The sequence below is a fragment of the Oncorhynchus keta genome, unplaced genomic scaffold, assembly GCF_023373465.1.
Source record: "Oncorhynchus keta strain PuntledgeMale-10-30-2019 unplaced genomic scaffold, Oket_V2 Un_contig_9580_pilon_pilon, whole genome shotgun sequence".
Classification (NCBI taxonomy): Eukaryota; Metazoa; Chordata; class Actinopteri; order Salmoniformes; family Salmonidae; genus Oncorhynchus; species Oncorhynchus keta.
This window is the reverse complement of record NW_026290602.1, coordinates 347,908-369,563: the sequence shown is the minus strand read 5'-3', so window position 1 is coordinate 369,563 and position 21,656 is coordinate 347,908. Positions and strand designations below refer to the sequence as shown.

At 43.6% G+C, this 21,656-nt stretch overlaps 2 protein-coding genes across 2 annotated transcripts in view; both read left to right on the top strand.

Annotated features, from left to right (window-relative positions):
• The window catches only part of LOC118377808 (transmembrane channel-like protein 3), a 53,505-nt gene extending 45,630 nt beyond the window's left edge, over nt 1–7,875 (top strand). The window contains exons 19-23 of the mRNA XM_052512935.1: nt 239–364; nt 676–754; nt 972–1,014; nt 1,212–1,491; nt 2,030–7,875. Coding sequence (XP_052368895.1) covers nt 239–364; nt 676–754; nt 972–1,014; nt 1,212–1,491; nt 2,030–3,053 — 1,552 coding nt within the window. The 3' untranslated portion in view covers nt 3,054–7,875. The remainder of the gene's footprint in view (nt 1–238; nt 365–675; nt 755–971; nt 1,015–1,211; nt 1,492–2,029) is intronic.
• Nucleotides 7,876–8,349: 474 nt separating this feature from the next.
• Nucleotides 8,350–18,841, top strand: stard5 (StAR-related lipid transfer (START) domain containing 5). Its single transcript, XM_052512927.1, has 6 exons — nt 8,350–8,689; nt 8,885–8,934; nt 12,472–12,604; nt 13,388–13,505; nt 14,919–15,012; nt 15,593–18,841. Exons 1-6 carry the CDS (start codon nt 8,600–8,602, stop codon nt 15,741–15,743), a joined length of 636 nt encoding a protein of 211 aa, XP_052368887.1. The 5' UTR covers nt 8,350–8,599; the 3' UTR covers nt 15,744–18,841.
• Nucleotides 18,842–21,656: the final 2,815 nt, after the last annotated feature.

Here is a 21,656-nt window from a genome sequence, read left to right as displayed (position 1 = left end):
TTTAAAGTTAGCCCTTGTAATTTAAGGTCATTTAAGGCAAGCCACACTTTCAATAGTGTTGCAGTATACTGTGTGTGTGTGTGTGTGTGTGTGTGTGTGTGTGTGTGTGTGTGTGTGTGTGTGTGTGTGTGTGTGTGTGTGTGTGTGTGTGTGTGTGTGTGTGTGTGTGTGTGTGTGTGTGTGTGTGTGTGTGTGTGTGTGTGTGTGTGTGTGTGTGTGCGTGTTTGTAACCCTGCAGCGGTCAGGAGAAGATTTATGACATCATCTCAGAGACGATAGCCAATGACTTCCCGCTGTGGTTCAGTAAAGTGATGAGTTACGTCACCAGCCCTGTCGTAGCGTTGCCCGCTCTGCTGCTGCTGTTGTGAGTGCACTCACACACACACACACACACACACACAGACAGACACACACACACACACACACACACACACACACACACACACACACACACACACACACACACACACACACACACACACACACACAATGTAGCCTGACTTACTCTATGCATTGTTAATGTGTCAGTGCTCTTGGGGTAACTCTCTCTGTGTCTTTCAGCATGTTGATCAGTCATTGTGTCAGTCCTCTTGGGGTAACTCTCTCTGTGTCTTTCAGCATGTTGATCAGTCATTGTGTCAGTCCTCTTGGGGTAACTCTCTCTGTGTCCTTCAGCATGTTGATCTACTACCTTCAGGCCATTGCCAGATCCCTTAAATTCACCAACAACCAGCTGAGGATGCAGCTTCAGACTGTGAGTTATAGACGCTATAGTTATAGTTCTCGAAGTCAGTCACTATTATACATTAAACAAAAATACATATGAACTTAGAGTGCATCCCAAATATTCCCTAGACAGTGTACTACTATTGGCTTTGGTTAAAAGTAGTGGACTATGTAGGCGATATGGTGCCATTTGGGATGCCCACTTAGTCTCATGACTCTATGCTGAACAGAAATGTATTTGTCAGGAGAGAACAGAAGAAAAGAAGAAGGTATTACAGCTGGCTTCAGGTAAACCTCATCATTCTACTTTCTGGTTGGTTGGTTCTATGTAGTCTATGTCTACATATCCCCTAACATCTTACATCTGACCTTTAACCCTTCACCTCACTTGACTATTAACCTTTACCAATTAAAATGTTGAACTTTTGAACACCTAAGCTATAATCTCTGACCTGTAACCCCTGACCTCTGACCCCCACCCATAGCAAGGCTACAGGCCCCAGAGGTCCCCGGGGGGGACAGGAAGCCTGACCAGCAGGATGGTGACATCACCAGCCGCGACTCGTCCATTCGCACGCCGTCGCCCCGACCCAACGGCAGTGTCACAAACTTCCAGTCGCCCGATCGTCGTGGCAACGGCATCCGCACCATCACCCAGTCGGCATCGAGAGTCGAGACCGCTAGGGCGACATTTGCTGCTGGAGCGCCGAGAAGTCCAACAGTGTCCATACTTCACAAGCAAAGGCCGGAGATAATCCCTAACAGGTGTGTCACACACACACACACACACACACACACATATTATGTGTTATTCTGTCTGGTCAGTCACAGGCTTTTATACAGTCCTCTACAGGTGTGTCTACAGGAGGATTAAGGGTTAGTGTCCATGTTGTTAGTCCTAAATAAACCTCTGAAGGGGGACTCCAGCACCTAGCCCAAAGTTTGAACTTAGTCTCCCATTAACATCAATGCATGACAAAGTGAAAATTACACTTAGGTGGAAGTCAGGATTCACCCCTAAGAAATTGAATGGGATTCCATCTCATTGCTTTCACTCAAGTCAGGGGTCAAAGGAAAAGAAAGTGTAGTTTTCTTCAACAGTAGCTAATAAGCAGTGGGGTATTTAAGTTATTCTAAAGCCGGTTTGGGCATACTATGGCCTGGACTACTGTCACTACCAAAGGAATCAACGATACACAGTATCAGTAGTATTTGTTACTGTAATGATTCCAGTCCAAGTGGTCTCTCATTACGACCACATACAGTAGTAACATTTATCATCCATATTTCCCTCTGTCACCAGACACCCTTCCTACCTGGGGGGCCCTAGCGGTACCTGCAGGTCCAAGTCCTACCATCATGTGGCGTACAACCCCCCGACACGCTACTCCTCAGAGAACATCCACTCCGACCCACTCTACAGGAAGACCATCAGGCCCATGCACTCCGCAGAGGCAGCTGGGATAGTGACCGCCCAGAGCTACGTGGGCCGTCGCCCCTACACCACGCGCTACGTCATCGTCAACGAGCACGAAGCTAGGAAAAAGTTGCTTCGATCAGCCACACGCGTCCCGCGCCACTTCCGAGCGGAGGACCCGGGGGGTGAAATCGTAGAGCTGATCCCGCGGAATACCAAGCGGTATACTCCAAGGGCTCCGCATCTGTATGGGCACCCACACAGGTCGAATCCGCGGCAGTCACACCTGAGTGATGAAGAGGAGGAGGAAGAGGCAGGGGGGAAGAGGGAGTCCAGGAGGGGGTCGTTCGGGCAGACTCACCGGCCCCGCTCACTCTCCGACCTCCAACAGCCAGCTCGCTTCTACATCGGAGAGCGCCTGGAGACCAAGCTGTCTATGGCGTCAAAAGACAGCCACACTGCTAGGGGGCGCTACGGCGGTGAAGCCCAAAAAGGGGACTGGGAGGATATGGAGACGCGCTTGCACTCCCTCTCCCAGACCAGCATCAGAGGAGCGGAGCTTCCACCACCAGTCAGGCACACACAGTCCCCAGCCAGACACCCCCACACCCCCAGCAGACTTGTACACTCACCCCCCCAGGGCCCTGGAAGATGCCTGGAGCCCCAGGTCAAGCCCAAGACATCCAGGTCCAAACTGGAGCCTTCCCTGACTGAGTCGGACTCGGCCTCTCTGGCCTCCAGTAGCGACCAGCAGAACAGCAGCACAGACCAGTACATCCAGGTCATTCACAACAAGGAGAAGTATCTCAAGTCTGAGGCAAGGCAAGGCAAACTGGCTAAGAAGAAGTCCAAAGCCAGTATAGATCTCAATGTGTCTGGGTCCAAAGACCTGGTCTGCTCCAACGTGTAGTTGGTGTATTTGTATTGTGAATATATCTAGGTTTATTTAACCTTTATTAATCCATGTAAGTTATTGACAGTAGTGTAAAGTACTTAAGTAAAAAATACTTTAATGTACTACTTAAGCAGTTTTTTGGGGTATATGTACTTTACTTTTACTCAAATCAAATCAAATGTATTTATATAGCCCTTCGTACATCAGCTGATATTTCAAAGTGCTGTACAGAAACCCAGCCTAAAAACCCAAACAGCAAGCAATGCAGGTGTAGAAGCACGGTGGCTAGGAAATACTCCCTAGAAAGGCCAAAAACTAGGAAGAAACCTAGAGAGGAACCAGGCTATGAGGGGTGGCCAGTCCTCTTCTGGCTGTGCCGGGTGGAGATTATAACAGAACATGGCTAAGATGTTCAAATGTTCATAAATGACCAGCATGGTCAAATAATAATAATCACAGTAGTTGTCGAGGGTGCAGCAAGTCAGCACCTCAGGAGTAAATGTCAGTTGGCTTTTCATATCCGATCATTAAGAGTATCTCTACCACTCCTGCTGTCTCTAGAGAGTTGAAAACAGCAGGTCTGGGACAGGTAGCATGTCGAGTGAACAGGACAGGATTCCATAGCCGCAGGCAGAACAGTTGAAACTGGAGCTGCAGCACGGCCAGGTGGACTGGGGACAGTAAGGAGTCATCATGCCAGGTAGTCCTGAGGCATGGTCCTAGGGCTCAGGTCCTCCGAGAGAAAGAGAGAATCAGAGAGAGCATACTTAAATTCACACAGGACACCGGATAAGACAGGAGAAGTACTCCAGATATAACAAACTGACCCTAGCCCCCGACACATAAACTACTGCAGCATAAATACTGGAGGCTGAGACAGGAGGGGTCAGGAGACACTGTGGCCTCATCCGATGATACCCCCGGACAGGGCCAAACAGGAAGGATATAACCCCACCCACTTTGCCAAAGCACAGCCCCCACACCACTAGAGGGATATCTTCAACCACCAACTTACCATCCTGAGACAAGGACGAGTATAGCCCACATTGATCTCCGCCACGGCACAACCCAAGGGGGGAGCGCCAACCCAGACAGGAAGATCACATCAGTGACTCAACCCACTCAAGTGATTCACCCCTCCTAGGACGGCATGAAGGAGCACCAGTAAGCCAGTGACTCAGCCCCCGTAATAGGGTTAGAGGCAGAGAATCCCAGTGGAGAGAGGGGAACAAGCCAGGCAGAGACAGCAAGTGCTGTTCGTTGCTACAGAGCCTTTCCGTTCACCTTCACACTCCTGGGCCAGACTACACTCAATCATATGATCCACTGAAGAGACTCTTCAGTAAAGACTTAAATGTTGAGACCGAGTCTGCGTCTCTCACATGGGTAAGGAGACCATTCCATAAAAATTGAGCTCTATAGGAGAAAGCCCTGCCTCCAGCTGTTTGCTTAGAAATTCTAGGAGGCCTGCGTCTTGTGACCGTAGATTACGTGTAGGTATGTATGCAGGACCAAATCAGAAAGATAGGTACTACATTACATTCCTAAAGAAAATAATGTGCTTTTTACTCCCTGACACCCAAAAGTACTTGTTACATTTTGAATGCTTAGCAGGACAGGAAAATTGTCTATTTCACACACATCAAGAGAACATCCCTGGTCATCCCTACTGCCTCTGATCTGGCAGACTCACTAAACACAAATACTTAATTTGTAAATTATGTCTGTATGTTGAATTGTGCCCCTAGCTATCCGTAAATTTAAAAAACAAGAGCATCGTGTCGTCTGGGTTTCTTCTGCCCCTGTGCAAGCCAGTTAACCCATTGTTCCCCGGGTGCCGAAGATGTGGATGTCGATTATGGCAGCCACCCGCACCTCTCTGATTCAGAGGGGTTGAGTTAAATGTAGAAGACACATTGTAGTCGAATGTATTCAGTTGTACGACTGACTAGGTATCCTCCTTTCCCTTTCCTAAATTAATATAAGGAATTTGAAATGTACTTTTTATACTTAAGTATATTTTAGCGATTCACATTTACTTTTGATACTTAAGTATATTTAAAACCAAACACTTTTAGACTTTTACTCAAGTAGAATTTTACTGGGTGACTTTCACTTTTACTTGAGTCATTTTCTTTTAAGGTATATTTACTTTTACTCAAGTACGACAATTAGGTACTTTTTCCACCACTGGTTATTGAAAGCAAATGATATTTTACAATATTGACCTGTTGAGTTAATTGTTTTGTAATGGGTTACATAAAGTCGTATTGTAAACCACAGAAAATGTGAATAGTCCATTCATGGCCAATGCTATACTTTGTGTGTGTTAACAAACAGCTCTATGTGCATAATATGCATAACATATTATATGCTCACATTGTCATGGATACTGTGCTTGTTCTCAATCAAATAAATATCATGGTCAATGGTCCAAAGTAGTGTACCTAAGCATCAGATTGTTTTGTTCTACTCAAGGTTATGTGTACAGCCCTTGATGTTTGTTTTAGTGTTATCACAAACAGGTGTTATATTGGCTATTATGTGTGTGTACATTACATTGTACCATTCAAACATGGCCTTCAATTCAGTAAAATTATGATACCGTAGTAAAGTATGATGTGCAACATATATAATATACTCTGCAAAAAAAGAAACGTCCTTTTTTCAGGACCCTGTCTTTCAAAGATAATTAGTAAAAATCGAAAATAACTTCACAGATCTTCATAGTAAAGGGTTTAAACACTGTTTACCATGCTTGCTCGATGAACCATAAACAATTAATATACATGCACCTGTGGAACGGTCTTAAGACACTAACAGCTTACGGACGGTAGGCAATTAAGGTCACAGTTATGAAAACGTAGGACACTAAAGAGGCCTTTCTACTGACTCTGAAAAACACCAAAAGAAGGATGCCCAGGGTCCCTGCTCATCTGTGTGAACGTGCCTTAGGCATGCTGCAAGGAGGCATGAGGACTGAAGATGTGGCCAGAGTAAATTGCAATGTCCGTACTGTGAGACACCTAAGATAGCGCTACAGGGAGACAGGATGGACAGCTGATCATCCTCGCAGTGGCAGACCACATGTAACAACACCTGCACGGGATCGGTACATCCGAAGATCACACCTGCGGGACAGGAACAGGATGGCAACAACAACTGCCTGAGTTACACTAGGAACGCACAATCACTCAATCAGTGCTCAGACTGTCCACAATAGGCTGAGAGAGGCTGGGCTGAGGGCTTGTAGGCCTGTTGTAAGGCAGGTCCTCACGAAACATCACCGGCAACAGTGTCGCCAATGGGCACAAACCCACCGTCGCTGACCCAGACAGTACTGGCAAAAAGTGCTCTTCACTGACGAATCACGGTTTTGTCTCACCAGGGGTGATGTTCAGATTTGCGTTTATTGTCAAAGGAATGAGCGTTACACCGAGGCCTGTACTCTGGAGCGGGATCAATTTGATTTGGAGGTAGAGGTTCCATCATGGTCTGGGGCGGTGTGTCACAGCATCATCAGACTGAGCTTGTTGTCATTGCAAACAATCTCAAAGCTGTGCGTTACAGGGAAGACTTCCTCCTCCCTCATGTGGTACCCTTCGTGCAGGTTCATCCTGACATGACCCTCCAGCATGACAATGACACCAGCCATACTGCTCGTTCTGTGCATGATTTCCTGCAAGACAGGAATGTCAGTGTTCTGCCATGGCCAGTACAAAGAGCCCGGATCTCAATCCCATTGAGCACGTCTGGGACCTGTTGGATCGGAGGGTGAGGACTAGGGCTATTCCCCCCAGAAATGTCTAGGAACTTGCAGGTGCCTAGCTGGAAGAGTGGTGTAACATCTCACAGCAAGAACGGGCAAATCTGGTGCAGTCCATGAGGAGGAGATGTACTGCAGTACTTAATGCAAGTGGTGGCCACACCAGATACTGACTGTTACTTTTGATTTTGACCCCTCCTTTGTTCAGGGACACATTATTCCATTTCTGTTCCATTTCTGTTTGTCACATGTCGGCGATGTCATCTACAAAATGGCTTCCAACACTCTACTCAGCAAACTGGATGCAGTCTATCACAGTGCCATCCGTTTTGTCACTAAAGCACCTTATACCACCCACCACTGCGACTTGTATGCTCTAGTCGGCTGGCCCTCACTACATATTCGTCGCCAGACCCACTGGCTCCAGGTCATCTACAAGTCCATGCTAGGTAAAGCTCCGCCTTATCTCAGTTCACTGGTCACGATGGCAACACCCATCCGTAGCACGCGCTCCAGCAGGTGTATCTCACTGATCATCCCTAAAGCCAACACCTCATTTGGCCGCCTTTCGTTCCAGTACTCTGCTGCCTGTGACTGGAACGAATTGCAAAAATCGCTGAAGTTGGAGACTTTTATCTCCCTCACCAACTTCAAACATCAGCTATCCGAGCAGCTAACCGATCGCTGCAGCTGTACATAGTCTATAGGTAAATAGCTCACCCATTTTCACCTACCTCATTCCCATACTGTTTTTATACTGTTTTTATTTATTTACTTTTCTGCTCTTTTGCACACCAATATCTCTACCTGTACATGACCATCTGATCATTTATCACTCCAGTGTTAATCTGCAAAATTGTATTATTCGCCTACCTCCTCATGCCTTTTGCACACATTGTATATAGACTGCCCATTTTTTCTACTGTGTTATTGACTTGCTAATTGTTTACTCCATGTGTAACTCTGTGTTGTCTGTTCACACTGCTATGCTTTATCTTGGCCAGGTCGCAGTTGCAAATGAGAACTTGTTCTCAACTAGCCTACCTGGTTAAATAAAGGTGAAATAAAAAATAAAAAAATGTCTGTGGAACTTGTTCAGTTTATGTCTCAGTTGTTGAATCTTGTTATGTCTATACAAATATTTCCACATGTTAAGTTTTCTGAAAATAAACACAGTTGACAGTGAGAGGACGTTTATTTTTTTTTGCTGAGTTTATAACACCTTGGGATATGTATAAAGTACTGTAATGACCCTGGGTTTATAATTTACAAAAGGAATGCCATGTCATAACTTCTAGACTAAAAGTGGTCTGAGTCTGCTCTGTGGGTGGAGAAAAAAAACGTGACATATTAACGTATGTGTTTCGACAACTGATTATCGTTGCAGTAAGAACATTGAAAGTACCAATTGTTTTCACCCTTCTATCTGGGGCATGATCTGGTGGACACGTAACTATCCTTTTCAAACTACAATTCCCAGCATTCACTTGAACACTGTTCCAAGCTTTTCCAACGAATCAGAAAGCGTACTTTTATCACATGATTTTTTTTTTCATCAGTTGATGGGAACAAGGCTAGCTAGCCTGCTGGCTAAATAAGCTTACTTTTTACTACAAGTTCGTGTTAGATGTTTATGACAATCAATATTTTATTTTAATCAAGTCTGAGTCTTACTGCCTTCAGGAACCTCGCGGCTAACGATAATGCAAGTCTTTCATTCAATATTTGCACTAGCTAACTATTGAACAGGTTGCAAGTTCTCCATCATCACATCTGCCAGACGGACTCAACCAGCATGGATTACCAGAACACAGCGAATGCAGTTGGGGACTGTCTTTTGAGCTACACCAAGGACGAGTCTGGGTGGAAAGTCTGCAAGAAATCGGTGCGTAATGTTCTAGGTAGCAATATTAATATTTTATAATTACAGGTGACGTGCCTTTCCGTGTACCGTGTTAACAGCTCCATTTTGATGTGTCATTGTATATAACGTAGACAGTAGCTCGGTAAATGCAGTCAGTGGGTTGACAACAGTAACCAATGTTTTGTTTCTGATAAATGGATGTCGGTCCATTTGTAGAATGACGTCATCGTGTCCTGGCGGCCATCGACTGAGTTCCCTGGGAATGTGTAAGTATGAGCTGTTCTCCTTATCTAGGCCAAATCATCAATCATCATAACGGTCTAAAGAGGGCTACTTTCCCCTCTTCGACCAGTTTCCTTCAGCTGTTTATCATAAGGGTCTAAAGAGGGCTACTTTCCCCTCCACCAGTTTCCTTCAGCTGCATTGATATGAAAAAAACTGAGAAAGAAATATCCACCATCTTGCTTTTACTGTTGCTGTTTTCAGTTCAGTGCAGATGATGGAGAGAACATGGAGATGAAGCCATGTTAGACTGTTAATTAAGAAAGCACCAATAACAGGCTTGCTTCCCAGACCCAGATTAAGCCTAGTCCTGGACTAAAAAGCATTCTTAATGGAAAATCTCCATTGACACACTTTTTAGTTTAGGGCTTAATCGGTCTCTCAGAAACTGTCCCCCAGGAAGACCTATCTCTCTCTACATGTTATGTTTGATGTGTATTAGGGTTATTGTTCTGTATGTAACAGTATAGACTTTACGTCCGTCCCCTCGCCCTGACCTGGGCGCGAACCAGGGACGCTGTGCACACGTCAACAGTCACCCTCAAAGCATCGTTACCCATCGCTCCACAAAAGCCGCCGCCCTTGCAGAGCAAGGGGAACCACTACTTCAAGGTCTCAGAGCAAGTGACGTCACCGATTGAAACGCCACTAGCGCGCACCACCGCTAACTAGCTAGCCATTTGACATCGGCTACATGTTATGTTTGACGTGTATTAGGGTTAGTGTTCTGTCTATCTCTACATGTGTTGTGTCTGACAGGTACAGTGCATTCAGAAAGTATTCAGACCCCTTCACTTGTTCTACTTTGTTACGTTAGCCTTATTCAAAAATGGATTTAATTTAGTTTTTTCCTCATCAATCAACACACAATCCCCCATAATGACAAAGCAAAAACAGGATTTTAAATTCTTGCAAATGTATTCAAAATATTTTTAAAATGATATCACATTTACGTAAGTATTCAGACCCTTTACTCATTACTTTGTTGAAGCACCTTTGGCAGCGATTACAGCCTTGAGTCTTCTTGGGTATGACGCTACCAGCTTAGCACACCTGTATTTGGGGAGTTTCTCCCATTCTTCTCTCTAGATCCTCTCAAGCTCTGTCAGGTTGGATGGGTAGCGTTGCTGAACAGCTATTTTCAGGTCTCTCCAGAGATGTTTAGATCGGGTTCAAGTCTGGGCTCTGGCTTAGCTACTCAAGGTCATTCAGAGACTTGTCTCGAATACACTCTTACATTGTCTTGGCTGTGTGTTTAGGGTCGTTGTCCTGTTGGAAGGCGAACCTTTGCCCCAGTCTGAGGTCCTGAGCGAGAACACGTTCTCATTTGCAACTGCGACATGGCCAAGATAAAGCAAAGCAGTTCGACACATACAACAACACAGAGTTACACATGGAATAAACAAACACAGTCAATAATACAGTAGAAAAAGTCTATATACAGCATGTGCAAATGAGGTAAGGTAAGGGAGGTATAAGCAAATAAATAGGCCATGGTGATGAAGTAATTACAATATAGCAATTAAACACTGGAATGGTAGATGTGCAGAAGATGAATGTGCAAGTAGAGATACTGGGGTGCAAAGGAGCAAGATAAATAAATACCGTATGGGAATGAGTTAGTTGGATGGCCTATGTACAGGTGCAGTGATCTGTGCGCTGCTCTGACAGCTGGTGCTTAAAGCTAGTGAGGGAGATATGAGTCTCCAGCTTCAGTGATTTTTTTTGCAGTTCGTTCCAGTCATTGGCAGCAGAGAATTGGAAGGAAAGGCGGCCAAAGGAAGAATTGGCTTTGGGGGTAACCAGTGAGATATACCTGCTGGAGCGCTTGCTACGGGTGGGTGCTGCTATGTTGACCAGTGAGCTGAGATGAGGCAGGGCTTTACCTAGCAAAGACTTGTAGATGACCTGGAGCCAGTGGGTTTGGCAACGAGTATGAAGCGAGAGCCAGCCAACGAGAGCGTACAGGTCGCAGTGGTGGGTAGTATATAGGGCTTTGGTGACAAAACGGATGGCACTGTGATAGACTGCATCCAATTTGTTGAGTAGAGTGTTGGAGGCTATATTAAAAATGACATCGCCGAAGTCGAGGATCGGTAGGATGGTCAGTTTTACAAGGGTATGTTTGGCAGCATGAGTGAAAGATGCTTTGTTGTGAAATAGGAAGCCGATTCTCAATCTAATTTTGGATTGGAGATGCTTAATGTGAATCTGGAAGGAGAGTTTACAGTCTCACCAGACACATAGTTATTTGTAGTTGTCCACAAGCCAGAACCGCCCAGAGCAATGATGCTGGGCGGGCAGGGATCTCTGTACTTTATTCCGTTAATCTTACTCTCAATCCTGACTAGTCTCCCAGTCCCTGCTGCTGAAAAACATCACCACTGCATGATGCTGCCACCACCGTGGGGATGGTATTGGCCAGGTGATGAGCTCTGCCTGGTTTCCACCAGATGTAACGCTTGGCATTCAGTCCAAAGAGTCCAATCTTGGTTTCATCAGACCAGAGAATCTTGTTTCTCATGGTCTGAGAGTCCTTTAGGTACCTTTTGGCAAACTCCAAGCGGGCTGTCATGTTCCTTTTTCTGAGGACTGGCTTAATTCTGGCCACTCTATCATGAAGGCCTGATTGGTGGTGCTGCTGAGATGGTTGTCCTTCTGGAAGGTTATCCCATCTTCACAGAGGAACTCTGGAGCTCTGTCAGTGACCATCAGGTTTTTGGTCACCTCCCTGACCAAGGCCCTTTTCCCTCGATTGCTCAGTTTGGCCGGGAGGCCAGCTCTAGGAAGAGTCTTGGTGGTTCCAAACTTCATCCATTTAAGAACGGAGGTCACTGTGTTCTTGGGAACCTTCAATGCTGTAGAAAAGTTTTGTTAACCTTCCCCAGATCTGTGCCTTGACACAATCCTGTCTTGGAGCTCTATGGACAATTCCTTCCACCTCATGGCTTGGTTTTTGCTCAAACATGAACTGTCAAATTATATGTACAGGTGTGTGCCTTTCCAAGTCATGTCCAATCAATCATTTTTCTACTGTATTATTGACTGTATGTTTGTTTACTCCATGTGTAACTCTGTGTTGTTGTATGTGTCAAACTGCTTTGCTTTAACTTGGCCAGGTCGCAATTGTAAATGAGAACTTGTTCTCAACTTGCCTACCTGGTTAAATAAAATATTAAATTAAATAAATAAATACAATTGAATTTACCACAGGTGGACTCCAATCAAGTTGTAGAAACATCTCAAGGATGATCAGTGGAAACAGGATGCACCTGAGCTCAATTTCGAGTCTCATAGCAAAGGGTCTGAATAGTTATGTAAATAAGGTATTTTCATTTATTTTATACACTTGCAAAAAATTGTAAACCTGTTTTTGCTTTGTCATTATGGGGTATTGTGTGTAGATTGGTGAGACCATTTTTTTATTTAATCAATTTTACGTCTGAATACTTTCTGAATGCACTGTATTGTAAGAGTTGAGGTTAGTGGTGCTCTGTCTCTACATGTGTTGTGTCTGACAGATATAAGGGGGAGTCGGTGGTGAAGGGAAGCCCAGAGAAGGTATGGGAGTGTCTGAAGCCTGTGCCAAATGGATTGCGGGTGAAATGGGACAACAATGTCAAGAAGTTTGAGCTGGTAGAGCAAGTCACTGAGGTAGGCTGAATTTCAAACCAATGGACCAGACTGTAGTCACAGTCAGTCACAATTCTGTTGTTTTGTCCCCATCGTCATCATCTATGTTCTGAGTTTGCTTTAGAGAGTTGTCACTGATCATTTGATTCCATTGATTCTTTATCATTCCTCACTCACTCACACACCCACAAACAAATCACAGCTGAATAAATACTCTTGTCATCCATTCTTGCTGTATAGTTCGGTCTACTCCCCCAACTTTGTTGATAAGCCTTACGATTTTATGGAAGTGAGTTTTACCTGATCTCTATGGGACTTCCTGGTTACGTGACGGTTAAATAAGTTATCCAAGCAACCAAAGTGTGTCATCCAGTTTGTTCATGGTTTTGATACAGGTTTCCTAAAGGGCACCTGCCAGCGATCGCCACACCCACAACACCAATGCAGACCCTTTGTTCTCTATTCCATTAGTCATGTTAATATTTATTTGCTTTAGGACAAACACAAGTACAGGGACATGCTCAGTAGGAAAACATAGATAAATGCTATGGATAGAACTGATGCCATACCTTATTCTGCAGATCAGAGGGGTACTTTTGTTGTGTCCTGTTGAACAAGGCCCAGCGTTTTATCTTGTGGAACGTTGCAGATAGAAATGTCATGAATAGAACTGACGTGATGCCTTATTCTGCTTATCAAAGGTGTTTGTGTCATTCTACTTTGTATATTTCTATATGAATATTCCACAACACCTGCTGAGCGAGGCCCAGTGTTTACCTGCCTAGTCTCTCCCCCGTCACACAGAACGTCACTGTCTGCAGAACAGTCACTCCATCAGCAGCCATGGGCATCATAGCTCCCAGAGACTTTGTCGACGTTATTCTAGTGAAGCAATACGAAGACGGCACCATTACATCCAATGGTGCGTAACGCCTCAATATATCTCTCTTCCTTCTGTCTTTTCTCTCTCTCTTCGCTTTATGATAAATAGGAGTTCTAACAACAAGAAACAGTAGATCTAGAGCGAACGGTAGCAGTAGAACAGTAGTTCTAGAGCGAAGGGTAGTTCTAGAGCGAAGGGTAGTTCTAGAGCGAAGGGTAGTTCTAGAGCGAAGGGTAGTTCTAGAGCGAAGGGTAGTTCTAGAGCGAAGGGTAGTTCTAGAGCGAAGGGTAGTTCTAGAGCGAAGGGTAGTTCTAGAGCGAAGGGTAGTTCTAGAGCGAAGGGTAGTTCTAGAGTGAAGGGTAGTTCTAGAGCGAAGGGTAGTTCTAGAGCGAAGGGTAGTTCTAGAGCGAAGGGTAGTTCTAGAGTGAAGGGTAGTTCTAGAGTGAAGGGTAGTTCTAGAGCGAAGGGTAGTTCTAGAGCGAAGGGTAGTTCTAGAGTGAAGGGTAGTTCTAGAGCGGACGGTAGATATAGAGCTTTATGATAAAATAACATTTTGGAACATTTCTCTATCAATGTATTGTTGAACTAAATTTCTCTACTGACTCAATTCACGTTTCTATTGGAGTGTAGCTCTTTTTGTTCTTTATCTGTCCTAGGACTCTCCTTGGAAGACCGCGCAGACCTGTTTATTATTATTTATTTTAGTCAATGTTAGGCTATTTTTATTCAACGTTGAGGCATTTACAGAGGACATAACAGCACAGACATAAAGGAATAAATAGGTATTCTAACAACAACAAAAACCATAATTAATGATGTACAAATCAAGCACTGGGATGCACAGACATACCACGCCAACGGCAGTAGGCTGAAATTAGGCCCAGACTGAGGCCTAATCATCAGCCCTAACCCTCAGAGAGGCTGGCTGGGTGGGGATCTCTGGAACAGACAACTGTCTTATCCACTGCCCCAGACTGAGGCCTAATCATCAGCCCTAACCCTCAGAGAGGCTGGCTGGGTGGGGATCTCTGGAACAGACAACTGTCTTATCCACTGCCCCAGACTGAGGCCTAATCATCAGCCCTAACCCTCAGAGAGGCTGGCTGGGTGGGGATCTCTGGAACAGACAACTGTCTTATCCACTGCCCCAGACTGAGGCCTAATCATCCATGTCAAAACGTGGGTTGTGTTCAGTAGGCACGAAAAGGAAGAAAACGCTCAAACTGTGATCTATTAGGCCTAGCCTATATGTTCTTGTCCAATAAGAAAGGCTTGGTTATGTATACCGTTGCAAAACGAGTTGCTATGGTGTGCCCAAGATGAGATTAGCATTTTACCTTCACTATCAGTATACTAAGTAACTTTATGTGATTGATTGAATGAAAATAGACTTCATTATATCTACACATATTTGTATCCTCATATGTTCTCTCCCTGTGTTCTGTCCGTTAGCCACCCACGTGAACCACCCCAGCTGCCCTCCCCAGTCAGGGTATGTGAGGGGCTTCAACCACCCCTGTGGCTGCATCTGTGTCCCCATCTCTGGGTGAGTCACGCGCTGAGACACACTTCTGGTTCATAATATTGTCGTTGTCTGATAACCTCTTCTCCAAAACAAACTTTTCAGGAAATTGAAAAAATGTCCATATTTTCCCGTTAATAAACAGTTATTAAACTTCTTAAGCTATTCTGAATACATTTTATTGGTCGTAGAATGGTACAATGTTCAGAGTACATTTCATTCAAAAATAGAAATGAGCAAAAATGGAGTTCTGGTTTTCATCAGACAGCGACTTTACATACAGTACACATGCTTTAGTTTACAAACCCATCTGCAATATTCTGAACAATGTGTTGAGTTCTGTCAGAACCAAGGACATTTTTGTAGAGACAATGGTCCGTCACAGGAGGGCAGTAGAGAGCTAAACTTCAGTTCACTCAGGTAGACTAATTGAGGTATCTATAATGTGCACAGCAACAGGTTTGGTTTGAGCATTGTCTCTCAACAACATTATCTCACATGACCACCTGTCTTGATAGCTATGTAGCTGAAGAAGCACTGTCTAATATTGTTCATGCAGTATAGTGTAAATTCAACCTTCTTTCTTTTTTCGCTCCCCCCACAGGGAGCCAAACAAAACCCAGCTGTTCAGTTTCTTCCAGACGGACCTGGGGGGCTTCCTGCCTCGCTCCGTGGTCGACTCTTTCTTCCCATCCAGCATGGTGGAGTTCTACAGCAACCTGGCCAAGGCCATCAAGTCCCTCAAGGACCACTGATACACTCCTACTATACCTTCCCTTAGCCCTGGTCCTAGATCTGTTTGTGCTGCATAACCAACTCCTGGCACCAGGTGATACTCAGATCTGGGACCAGCATTCAGCGGGACCAAAAAACACAATGATTAGCTATGTGAATGGTTTAGTTTTAAAGAGGCTATATGGAACTTTTCACCCACCTCAGGGTGCTTTTTAACTGAAAGGAACAGATTGATGTAAATGGATTTGAAAAATCCTTATTTGAGAGCATGGGGCACACCTCCCCAGACCATATCTTTCTAGACTAAAAATAAGGATTGTGTTGTTTCATGAGTAAATAAATATTTTATATCAACCATACAGGCAACACTCAAGCCAAAAATGTAGATAAACAATTAGCAACTCAACTTCTGTACAGCCTCTTTAAAAGAGTGGTCACCTGGCCTTGTTTTGGAGCAAACTGTATCTGAGCTTAAAGGGAGATGATATTAGATGATATGAGGGAAGGAAGTGTGCAGCTTGTTTGTCCCAGCACTAAACACAGCTGATTTCAGGTCGTTGAGGTCTTGGTTCATTTGTGTAATAATGGTGTGTTAGTGCTGGAGCAAAAATCCTGCACCCCTGGTACTGTTGCTCTCTTGGACCAGGTATGGTGGCCACTAGTGTAGTCTTACAAAAAGGTTGAGTGTCTGTTCTAATTTCATTCATTCAACCATGGAAAAATATTGAATATGAATTTCTCATAGAGGTTGATGTGCAATTTTCTTGAGTTGAAGCGATTGAAATGGAATTGACCTTAGCCCTGATGTTATAAAGTTGCAATTTGTAAGTTATTTTTCCCTCTATGGTAACAAGAAAGAGTACCAAAAACAATAATCATGAACCCACCCCCAAAAAACACATGTTACATTATTGGACATAATGTAGTTCCTGTTCTTCTTGGTTTGTTTTTTTTCTTCATGTGGGTACACTAGCAAACACCCTGCCTCTTAGTCCTCGAACCGGAAATCCAACTTACAGACCACACCTTTAAGCACACTGGGCCGCACCTTTAAGACTAGATCTAGAGAGGTCAATTTTGCCAAACTCTACTTCCAAAACAAATATTTCCTGTACATTTCCTTTTTAGTGATGCATTTCCCCCTTTTCCCACCACAAAAGAATGAGAATAGATTTGAAATCTATATTTTGTATTTAGTGTCCTAAACACACGGAGGATGTGTCCTCCTTCCCTTTTGTACGGTTGCTGTTGAATACAGTCCATTCTGTTACACTGGCTGCATCCTACCTACAGCACCATGCATGTTGCATGGACCTTACAGGGACCCCAGAATGGAATCGGATTCCATTGGGATGAGTCATACCTCATTTTTTTGTTGTCCTTTGTATACGGTAGTACTGTACTTGAAATGTTCTGGTTTAACCTGTCTCCACAGCCCTTTAACCAATACCTAAAGATGGAATCCGCAGTAGGGGGAAACTGTGCCACTGGCCGCCCCAACAGCATTGTTATTGTTGTTGTTGCTGAGCTGAGGAGCGTCGTGCAGCATGGTTATGAAATGCAGTACATATTGTGCTCTTCTATCGTGCAGCATGGTTATGAAATGCAGTACATATTGTGCTCTTCTATCGTGCAGCATGGTTATGAAATGCAGTACATATTGTGCTCTTCTATCGTGCAGCATGGTTATGAAATGCAGTACATATTGTGCTCTTCTATCGTGCAGCATGGTTATGAAATGCAGTACATATTGTGCTCTTCTATCGTGCAGCATGGTTATGAAATGCAGTACATATTGTGCTCTTCTACCGTGCAGCATGGTTATGAAATGCAGTACATATTGTGCTCTTCTATCGTGCAGTGCGATGATGTCAGAGATGGAAATAACAGTGTTTGTTGTTTTGCAGTAACTGGAAAGCGTTATGGACATGGTGGTTTTACCGTTGAGGATTCCAGCTTTAACCAGTAACCTTTAGAGGGTGTATATACAGCCGGCAGATGTTTCCACCCCCACTAAACTCTATCCTGTTCCTTACCTTAACATCTGCCAGCTTTATAGACGCCTAACCTCCAAGCAAGGATTCCTGCCTCAGTTACTTTTCTCTATGTAGATGTCAATACTAAGAACACTGCATTATTCATAAGCAAAGTTATTTGCAGTATGTCTGGGCAAATGGCAATATGAACAGCTTCATCTAATGAAAAAGGGACATCCGCTCGATTAGGAGAGCTTCTGAGGGATTTGGGGTTTTATTCAGTGGGGTACAACATGGTACGTGTCCCATAAGTCTCTGGTCCAAATTAGTGCACTATAGAGGGAGTAGGATGTCATTTGGGACAGCTATGGATTCCAACATATTTTGAAGCGCAGCAGCATAGGACTGCCATATTCTGCCATCAGTTGTGACTAGTATGTCAATTTACACTGTAAAGAAATGTATTACCAGCATAGAATTGAGAAAAACACAGTCTTTCATATGGCACAAGAGGGCATGGTCATCTGTCTAGGCCAAGGTGCGTCTCCAGAGCTTTTTAAAAAATCATCAGTGAAGGGAATTTGAGCAAGCATGAATAGTATTGAGATGTATCCCTAGTTGGTTGAGGAAGCCTCTTCAGAGTTTTGAGATACGGCCCTATTAGGGGGAGAGGAAGCCTCCTCAGAGTATTGAGATATAGCCCTAGAACGTGTCTTTACAGTGATGTACAGTCAACCATCTGCATGCCTGCTGAGTCCTCTACATGTATGATGATAAGCCATCATACTAATGATGTTTTAGATCAATCTTTTTAGAAGCTTTGTGGTTAAGTTTCCTTTTGAGATGAAAACACACTACTTAACGTCCTTTTCTTATCCCGAGTGGATAATTACCTTAAGTGACAAACCTTTACAAGTGCATTGCATTCCACCTCATCCACAGCCAAGTCCTATATGCTTGCTTTTTATAAAGTCATTGTTTGCCTTTTGTTGGTGTAATACTATGAAGGCATTGTTTTGATGTGTGTTATTGTACTGTAAGTGGAGCCTGAAGATCATACCTACCTACAGTGTATTGCTGTCTTAATGTCAGAGTACACATTGTCTGTTTGGTGGCTTGTTTTTAAAATGTACTCCATCATGCGTTTTGGGACAGATGTGTATGTTTTAGGGTATGTGTTGAATGCCGTTTGTTGTCCTCAGCTCCTGATTGGAAAGCACAGCTGCTATGGAAAATGGCTGCTATTGAAATATACTATGAGTTCAGTTGTCAATAAAAGCAACACAGGAAAATAACATGTTTTTTTAGGTCAGGATGTTTTTTTAGGTCAAAAGATTAGGTCAGGAATTAGGGTTATGAATTCTGGAATCAGTAGAGAATACACAGGGAATTTAAAAGGATTCCTGAATCAGTAGGGAATACGCACTGTTTCCTGGAATCAGGGAATATGAAGGGGATCTGGAAACCCACCAAACAGGATTTCTGGAATCAGTAGGGAATACGCAGGGGATCTGGAAACCCTCCAAACAGGATTCCTGGAATCAGTAGGGAATACGCAGGGGATCTGGAAACCCTCCAAACAGGATTCCTGGAATCAGGGAATATGAAGGGGATCTGGAAACCCACCAAACAGGATTCCTGGAATCAGTAGGGAATACGCAGGGGATCTGGAAACCCTCCAAACAGGATTCCTGGAATCAGGGAATATGAAGGGGATCTGGAAACCCACCAAACAGGATTCCTGGAATCAGTAGGGAATACGCAGGGGATCTGGAAACCCTCCAAACAGGATTCCTGGAATCAGGGAATATGAAGGGGATCTGGAAACCCACCAAACAGGATTTCTGGAATCAGTAGGGAATACTCAGGGGATCTGGAAACCCTCCAAACAGGATTCCTGGAATCAGTAGGGAATATGCAGGGAATCTGGAAATCCTCCAAACAGGATTTCTGGGAAATTGGGGAGAGCTACCACAATTTTGCGACCCTAATCCTGACCTGCACTCTACTGTACCGTAGGACTGTACTGTATGTTCCACCCAGCAGGTTTTGTGTTTCACCAGCATCTGCATTAAAAACTACTGAACGTTCCAATGTCCTCCTTTCTTGTTGTATTATATTATCATCACCACAGGTAGGAATGGCTAAACCCACTACATTCACCAGCTAGTTTTCAAACACCCGAGAAGAGAAATGAAGGAATACAATGATGGATGAATAATGGTTCCTCAACTTTCCCAGAAGTTCCCAAAACCAGAAGGGAATAAGCATGTAATGCAGAATCCTCCAACCAGGATTTCTGGGAAACCTGGGAATTTTAGAAAAATAAAAGGAGTTTTGCCTACAACTTGCATAGTCTCATTAACTGAATGCATCTGTTTGTTCCATATGAAGTCAAATAACTACATAGGTTTTAAACCATTAATGGTTATTGGCACAACAGTCTTGTGAATAAACTTTTGAAACATACAGATTGGGTTAAATTATTTTATTAGTATAATGTATATTGCGATAAATCTTTAGTACCGATACACAGAGTTTTAAATATCTATATTCTAATAGATTTTGGTACAAAATGTTCACACCCTGTGTTTTCTTTAATATCACACTAGGAGAGAAAACAAGGTGAAAATTTGCTCCGGTTTAGTTATATCTTTGGTTTCACCCATAGGGAGAATCTCAATTAGATATTCCTCACGTCCTCTCACCTGGCCTCTTCAAAACCAATTGGAGAAGGTCAGAGGGGCGGGACCTCTGGCTTTCTCATCCAATGGGGTTTGAGAAGGAGAGAGGACGCGAGCACTATGCAATTGAGATTCTCCCATTGTCATCTAATAAACGAACTAAGGACTATTAAATCCGTAGCTCGGAAGATCCACTTTATTGTGCGATAGACAATTAAAGGCAATTTTCCCGTGGTCGCGGAGACTGCATTCATGGTAAACGGAAATTAAGTTTACCTTTTGATGCTGATCTTCCGCGATATGGATTGAATGCAACTCACAGTCTTTGGTCTAAACAATGATTCCATCATCAAGCACAATACTACAATACTACAATTCCATGAAAAATGCAAATCCCATTTTAAATATTTTGTATCAGTATAATACTCTTTTGGACTACATTACAGTATTGTACACTATTTCTAACAGTCAAAAGCAATGGAATGTCTCTCCCTTCATGTAAATACTGCATATCTGTGCAAGTCTCAAACTCACTGTGGTCCCTGGTTTAGAAGTTCTGGGTGTAGGAAGGCAATCAGAGCAAAGCACCTGTAAATGCACCTCTTTCTACAGTAACAGTCCCTGATTGTCATTGCAATATGATATGATATAGAATATAGATGTTATATTCATAACTACAGTATGTTAATAGTGCTCATATGAAATGGTATGGTGGCTTGTGGATGATTTGTATTCTAGTTGGCCCTGTTTATACCTGGTGCTAACTCTGATCTCGGGCTCTATTCAATCCGTAGCACTGAAGACCTGCACTTCAGCGTAATTGAAATATAAAGGCACCCTATAACCCTAAACTTCAGCGTAATTGAAATATAAAGGCACCCTATAACCCTAAACTTCAGCGTAATTGAAATATAAAGGCACCCTATAACCCTAAACTTCAGCGTAATTGAAATATAAAGGCACCCTATAACCCTAAACTTCAGCGTAATTGAAATATAAAGGCACCCTATAACCCTAAACTTCAGCGTAATTGAAATATAAAGGCACCCTATAACCCTAAACTTCAGCGTAATTGAAATATAAAGGCACCCTATAACCCTAAACTTCAGCGTAATTGAGATATAAAAGCACCCTATAACCCTAAACTTCAGCGTAATTGAAATATAAAGGCACCCTATAACCCTAAACTTCAGCGTAATTGAAATATAAAGGCACCCTATAACCCTAAACTTCAGCGTAATTGAGATATAAAAGCACCCTATAACCCTAAACT